Source organism: Euphorbia lathyris, chromosome 2, assembly GCF_963576675.1.
Source record: "Euphorbia lathyris chromosome 2, ddEupLath1.1, whole genome shotgun sequence".
NCBI lineage: Eukaryota > Viridiplantae > Streptophyta > Magnoliopsida > Malpighiales > Euphorbiaceae > Euphorbia > Euphorbia lathyris.
Genome location: NC_088911.1, coordinates 137,830,491 through 137,838,532, shown reverse-complemented (window position 1 = coordinate 137,838,532; position 8,042 = coordinate 137,830,491). Strand labels below are relative to the sequence as shown.

The window sequence follows — 8,042 nt, the reverse complement described above, 5'->3', positions numbered from 1 at the left end:
AAAATACATATATGGTTCCAAATGAATTTATATATTGTTCCATACGAATACAAATATTGTTCATAACGAATACAAAAATATTGTTCCAAACGAATACATATATTGTTCCAAACAAATACATATATTGTTCAAAACAAAAACATATATTGTTCCATGAAAACATAAGTAAAAAAATAGCACCTGTCTTCATCATCTGCTATATATTCAGAATTTATAGCATCAAGCAACGAAAGATCAATAACATTCTCACGCAAACAAACTTTTCTACTAGAAGTAGTTTTAGACATTATGATATATACTGAAAAACAAAAAAAACACATATACAAGTCAGAAAACTAACAAATGAGAGACGGAAAGAATGAAAAATCAAAATGCAATGCCGTTGAAACCCTAAAAAATAAGAAACAAAACAAAAACAAAATACAAAACCTAAACAGAAAATATAAACAAAAAAAACTAAGAACATGAATAATACAATATCTAACATGCACAAAGAAAACCTGTACAAAAAACAGAAATGCGATAAAAACGAACATGAAAACACAGAGCAACTCACCGATATCTTTCCAAATACACCAAAGGAGAGCCGAACCTACCGATAAAGTAACAAATACACGAAATGAGAGCCATAAGTCGAACAGAATATTCAACAAAAAAAAACGAACGGAAATGAACAAACAACAAATAGAAATACGATGAAAACGAACACGAAAACATAGAGGAACTCACCGATATCTTCCCAAATACACCAAATGAGAGCCGGAACAAAGAAATCGAACGAAAAAATCCACAAAAAAATGATCGGAAATGAAACAGGGTAATCGGAAAATGAGAGAAATATCGGAGAAGAACCGGAGAAGAAAGAAAAACCGAAGAAAAAATAAAGATTACAAATATACCCCTGACTAAATAACTATTTATACTAAGCGTGAAAAATTACAAATATACCCCCTCCGTTTTTAAACAATTACAAAAAACCCACTGTTGTCACACAATAAGGCTTGTGACACCATAAAGAATGTGTCACACATGATCTCTCATATATATATATATATATATATATATTTGTTTATTTAGCAAGAGGATAAGTTGTCAATGAGGGTTGATCCGAGTGGTAAGGAGTTGAATCTCTATTTATAGGCTTGAGATTCGATTTCCTATTCCTTTAAAATTTAGCCTCCCTTGAAGTGGGCCTACATTTACCTAAACATTTTTCTACCAAAAAAAAAAGTAAGAGGATGAGTTCGACTCATAACCCATATTTGATTTCAGAGGTGTTCTTGTAAATTAACGACCTCAAAATGGAAAGTTCAAATTAAAAATTTGAAGAATTAAAGTTGCTTAGAATATAAAATCTTTGAATTGTAAGATCGTCAATGATCATTTTAATTTCGAGGTCCTTGTTTTTAGCAAACCAAAAAACCTTAATCATCTCATGATTGTAAAAAAAAAAAACCTACGTCCCATTTGGACGAAAATAATAATAATCCACAGATATTTATTTTGACAAAATGTAAAAGCATACATAATTTTTTTTTTTTGGAATTTACCCTATTTAAAATCAGTTCAATTTACTTTTTTTTTATATATATAAAATGTCGTGTATCATTTCATTAGATGAAATATTACAAATATAACAAAAAAAGTAAGAGGAATAAAACCATGTACCAATACCCGTCCATAGTCGGAGCACCTACCAGACTTTTATGTAAAAATGTTCAGTCCAAATTCAGTCCAATCCACTATTAATTTAGGCCGGCTCAGGCCGGACTGAGCTCAAGTTTAAAAATCTAATTTCAAACTCAATCCATATAAACCTATCTAAAAATATATGCATAATTTTTAATTATAAAAAATAAAATTTATACTTAAAATTAAATATTTATTATATAAATTAATAATTAACATTAATAAACGGGCCGGCCCAGCTCGACCCGTGCTATTTTTATTAATTCCAAACCCTCCTACGAAATAGACGAGCTTTAACGGATCTGGACTGGACTGAACTTATGATCAATTTTATTATCCAAACCTAACCCAAAAGACACCGACCTATGGGTACCGAAACAGAAAAAAAAAAGACTACTAAAATTACCAATACAGCATAGAGATTTTTTGTGGCTTTACCCTATTTAAAATCGTTTCAATTTACTTATATTGTTACTCCCAATTATACCATTCATAAAATGAAAAATAAATTACTACTGGATAATCATAAAAAAAAAACTATACTATAAAAAAAATAAAAAATATATAACTGTGTTGAAAAAGTAAAATTACTTTGTGCCGAATATGAAATTGGTCTTTGATTCGCATTATTAATTACAGCCCATCCTCTCCTCCTTTCCTTTTCCTATAAAACGCATTATTAATGCCATCTATTTCCTTACCTAATAATAAGAGGGGACATATCTCTAGTTTGTGCGTGAATCGAACCCCATCAATCTCCGCCGTTCATTTTGTTACGCATCTTAAATCCAATGGTGTTAGATTCACGCACAAACTCGTGATCGGTCTCGTCTACAATACTCTAATTTCACTTTGCCGCCAGTTCTCATTACAATGCCGTGGGTTTTCCCTCCCAAATTTCAACTTCTAAGAGTCGGAGAACGGGAGAAATCAGGGAGGGAGATTGAGTTTAGGAATCAGATCAGATGGCTTCGGGATCTGCAGATGAGTCGGCGATTCCGATGATGGATGATTATCAGACTTTGATTTCGACGACTGATGTTGAGCTATTGAAGACAGCTTGGCGTAACGAGAAGGCGGCACCGGAGATTCTTCAGTTTGAAGCTGCTTTGGTTCAGAGGATTAAAGAGCAGATTGAATTGGCGGTACTGTTTATAGTTTTTCTGTTTGTTTGCTGATAAATTTATTAGATACATTCACAAAATTTGGTCCGATTTAGTCCTTAACTCTAATATTTCTGTGTTCGGATTACTTGTTTTCGATTAGATGATGATTAATTATCTGTTGAGGATTGTATTTTACTGAGAAATTAATGAGATAAATGCACACAAATTGGTCTGTTGTAGTCCTTCTCAATTCTAATATTTCAGTGTTTGGCTCACTCTCTTTTTTTTTTCGAGCAATTGAATGATAAATAGCTGATGTTTCATTAGTAGTGTTCGGGATTGAATTTAGCCCTGAAATTGACTGAATGGGTTGATGAGTCTGGCATTAAATTGCGTTGATTGCTTGATATAATTGAACTTGAAAATTATGATTGACTGCTTTGTGAAGGTTAATTTGATACTAGATTCCCGTCCTTTGGGCGATGATTTGAAGATGAACTTTTATAATAATGTGAACTTCAAGTGGAACTTATGCGGAGTAGATGTATGAAATTGTGTACAAGTTTTATGGATATTTATTTAGTGGGTTTTTGCAGGAACAAAACGTGGAGATATCTGAAGCTGACAATGTAGATCCTTTAACAGTGTCACTTTATCAGATGGATCTCGACAGGACCCAGTTTCTGTTGAGATCATATTTCCGAGTTCGCCTACAAAAGGTACTTAACTTTAATGTTCTATCAAGGTGTGATTGGATGGTGGAAGTTTGTCATTTTTTCCTATGGGCATTTTTTAAGAATCTAGAAAGAACATTCTAGTTTTTAATGAAAAATGCTATGTTCCTCTTCAGACTCCATGTATATCACACTGCATATATGCTATCTGTTTATCATGCTTGTTTCATTGCAGATTGAGGAGTACTTGTTCCACATTTTAAAAACGGACCACCTTCTGAATCGGCTTTCCAAGCAGGAGCAAGTGTTTGCACGAAGGTGAAAGCATCAGTGATCCCTAGTAGCACTTTTAGCAATTTGTGGGTCTCAGTTGTGAAGTTAATTGAATTGTTGCAGGTGCACCGATGATTTGGGAAATCATCTCGATGACACTGTTCTGTCAAAATTGCCTGATAATTATCAGTCCATACTGAAACAATCCACAACAAGTGAAACTGACGATATGGGTAATGTCCACCAAACTTTAGCATCCTGTACTCTGTGCATTTGGTTCCAAATATTTTGTCTTTTAATCCCCACAATATGAAGTTGTATAACCAACTTGTTTGACGCAGACAAGTAAATTTTGCATACCTATTACCTAGTTTACATAGTCAAAGCTTTTCTTGCAGTATTTCCATAACTGGGATTCCCAAATTTTAATTTAACAGGATGTGGTTTTGGATTATGGATAAATGTTCAGTGACTTTTTTATTTTTTCAAATTATGCATATTGCCTATGAGGTTTTGTTTAAGATTAGGATTTTCAATTTCTAACACGTTTACAGGATTTACTGAAACAACCTGACTGACACTACTTGTTTGATACAATTATCATTTTTCTTTTGTTTGCATTTACATCATACATAATCATGTGGAATATATAGATCACATATCATGATTATGACATGAGAACTCATGTTGACACCCCTATTTCTATTTATCTATTGCTGCTACAGTTTTGTAATTGCACTTTAATGAACTTAGGCTGTGATGAAGATAATGTCAGAACGAGCTTCTTAAGCCAATCCCGAGTCTTAATTAATGCAAATTCTTAAAACAGGACTAGTTCATCATAAGCTTACTGCGGTGAATGGAATGCTGATTCCTGATATGTTTTAACTTTAAACTTTTGTCCAAGATGCTCAAGTTGTCGTATATGCTTACTGTGAAAATACTAGCATGTGAAAATACTCAAGTTTCCATGAATATGTGACATTCGTTGTGCTTTAGTCCAATGTGGCACTTAGTTGGCATATAATTAGTTGTATTTTGTGTTAAGTCAATGTTACCGTGAGTTTTTATAGACAAATGGTTCAAAATGACTTCATTGAAATCACATGTTAAACTCAGTCATTTTCTTTCATATACCTTTTAAAATGGACTCCAAACTTCAGTTACTGTAAGTGCAATTTACCCTCTTTCTTCATATTGTTGTATAATCTAGAGTTTATAAACAAGCTATGTTTAAATCACATTCTTTCAGTAGGAGCTTTTATGTTTATAGTTCCACTTTGCATTAACTGCAGTCCCAGAACCGCGACTTGACACATTTGTTATTTGCAAAGCCAAACAGTATCTCTCTAACATGGACTTCGAGCCAGACTACAGGTAATATGATGCTCTAATATTGGCCCTTTTGTTCACTATTTTACGCTAGGATGTGAATATGAAAATTTCACTGAGCAATCAATCATCTTGTTCATTTTGTCAGTATGGAAATTACGGAAATGGAGAAAGATTTGCTTACTTTCGTATGTTACAAATTTATCAAAAAGCCTCTAGAGATGGGCAAAATAGACTTGGTTTAGTTATTCAGCTATGAAGAGCATGATGTTACTTTGGGACTACATTTCTTCTACAAAATGGTACTCAAAATTGTAATATTGATTTGGTGTTACATATGTTTATTTTTCGTGAAAAAAGTTGTCTTTGTATCCGTTCTACTGAATGATCCTGGTCGTTTGCTGTCTGTTCATATAATGCATACAGCGATGGTTGCTGGTTAGCTGGTTCGAGTTGGATGGCTCTATATGAATCAGCAGTTTTTGATCCATCTGACTCCGTTCTCGATCCGATGTGGAGATAAGGTATATTTGTTATACCCTTCATGAACTCCTTTAGGAATGACCAGTTCCGGGGTACTCAAAATTGTAATATTGATTGTATCTGGAAATAACTTTTCCCCCTTGATTTACTGACTTGTGGATAGTAAAAAATATTGCTAAGAAAAGTCTACCAAGTTTACTCGGTCATCCTTTAGATTGCCTATTTCTTGATAATGTTCATTCTATACTTTAAAAAATCCAATTTAAATTCTAGTTTAAGCTTAGATATTTTAATGGATCTTATTAATTTATTTGAGTTTACTAAGTCGCTTTTTAGATTGCATCTTTCCTCATTAAAGCCATTTTAATTAGATTTCAAGACAAATTTTACACTGTCTCTTTCTTAATTAAAGTCATTCTTCATTACTCCTTTCATTTTATTATAAGTTTTGTGTTTGCGTTTTTTACTATGATTAATAACATGCTTTTATATAAAAAAAAAAACTAATTAATTAGGTTTAAATTTAGGATAAAATAATCAAGAATGAGGGTTCAAACTTCATTTTGGACATAGAGACCAATCTTAAATCTTTAGACCAGCTCTCATCTATTTCTCAAAAACCAACAGGCTGACAATTAGAAGTTGTGGAATCTGCTAACAGCATTAAACTATTCCGTGGGTCTCTACGACGAGGTCAAATTGGACCTCAAGGGAGCTCATTAAAAAAGTGGCTAGAACTCGATAATGATATATGGAATGTCATATATCGAATCTCAATTAAGATCCATGGTTAGAGGTCATAGAAAGAGTTTATAAGGGGCCATAAAGAGGATTGAGATGTGATCGAAGGAATGGTCAAGAGTTGGACATTGAGTGTTCCGATAAAGGCTCTTAAGATATGGTCAAGACTCCATGTGGACTACGGCTATGATCCGGATGAAATGTTAAGTCAGCACCCGAAGGATGTGTACTCACTATATTATTAAAAGAATATTATTGTGAACATGATCCAAGAAAGGCAAAATGAGTATATAATTCCTATCGGAACAGTGCGATCTGCTGATAAAAGAAGAACATTTGTAAGTAATTCTTAATAGGAACTATGATCGTTGAAACCTTTCGGTTACATGCTTTCATTTTTTTAATCACAATTTTAAAAGGACTTTGAGAGCCATTCATCAAAATCAATACGCTTAATGCATATATACACATCTAAACTGTCACACCCGACTCTAGACGACCTTAAGTGTTTTATCAAACCAACTCGTATTTAATCAAACGTAAAACCTTATATCAAAATGAACTGAACATTGTATCCATCCTCGAGTTTCTCCCTTTAAGTATCAATCTATAACCACATATATAGTCGAGACGTCTCTTAACATTGCCTATCTCATATGGTCTTACCCAACACTTCGCTGCCATACCCGATAGGTCTTCAGACTGTGTACACAAGCCATGTCCCTCACTGAACATGGTCTTCAAATATAAAACCATCGATCCGGATAACTCTCGATGGATATAAAATCATAAAATCATAACATGCTCAAATTTCCTTTTACAATCAAATTCCAAACTATTTCATAACCATAAATCATTTGGCTTCAATTAGCCATTTTGTATCATAAAAATCATATTTGGACTTCAATCCAAAATAATAACAACAATAACCGCAACAGATTTCTCAATCCAAAAACAATTCGTAAGAAATCATCAAATTCATTTTGTTCAAATATAAATATATATTGAAACCAAAAACATATATGTATATATGTAAATCAATCAAATTAAGCCTTAAATCAACATAATCAAGTAAAATTTGAAATTCAGATAGAAACATAATCAATAACTTCATTTGAATCGTAATTTCACAATAAAAAGCAAAATCATGAAAAACCCCAATTTTACAAAATTCCTGCATAACCCTAAAATATCAATTTCTGAAACTTCTGTGATTATATATATATCTGTATACATAAAACTCAAAATATAGTTGATAGTTACTTACCTTGGCTACTAATGAAAAACCACAAATCCGTTCAATTCGCCTCTAAACTCTGTCTAAGACATTGCCCTCCAAACACTGCCGAAACTCAAAAACTCTTTGGTTAGGACTTAAATCTATACATAAGGATGCTATGGTTTCAATTTCGAGTGATTCGGACGGTCGAATCTCCGTAAATCAAAGAAACGGTGGAGAAACAGTTCAGAGAAAACTGATGAATTTTAAAAGGAATAAAGAAAAGAAAAAGAATATATATATATATATATATATATATATATATATATATATAGATTTAATAGATGATTCCGGAAAGATTTGGATGATATATATCCAAATTCGATAAATATCATATTTGATCCTCCATTGTTTTATAATCTTTTAAAAATTATCCTAACTTTTAATTTATACATAAAATCATCGAATTAACTTCAAACTTTTTCTATAACACCAAATAAAAATCACACACCTAATAATTATCGT

General features: G+C 32.4%; 1 protein-coding gene across 2 annotated transcripts; it reads left to right on the top strand.

Moving 5' to 3' along the window:
* The first annotated feature begins 2,410 nt into the window (after window positions 1-2,410).
* LOC136220082 (DNA replication complex GINS protein SLD5) lies at window positions 2,411-5,755 on the top strand. 2 transcript variants are annotated; one of them, XR_010684390.1, is made up of 7 exons: window positions 2,411-2,834; window positions 3,392-3,514; window positions 3,705-3,787; window positions 3,866-3,975; window positions 5,038-5,119; window positions 5,223-5,376; window positions 5,501-5,755. XR_010684390.1 is itself a non-coding variant. In XM_066007773.1 (6 exons), exons 1-6 carry the CDS (start codon window positions 2,655-2,657, stop codon window positions 5,317-5,319), a joined length of 675 nt encoding a protein of 224 aa, XP_065863845.1. In that variant the 5' UTR covers window positions 2,411-2,654; the 3' UTR covers window positions 5,320-5,755. The 2 variants fall into 2 exon arrangements, 1 of the variants encoding a protein (XP_065863845.1); XM_066007773.1 differs by having other exon boundaries at window positions 5,223-5,755.
* Window positions 5,756-8,042: the final 2,287 nt, after the last annotated feature.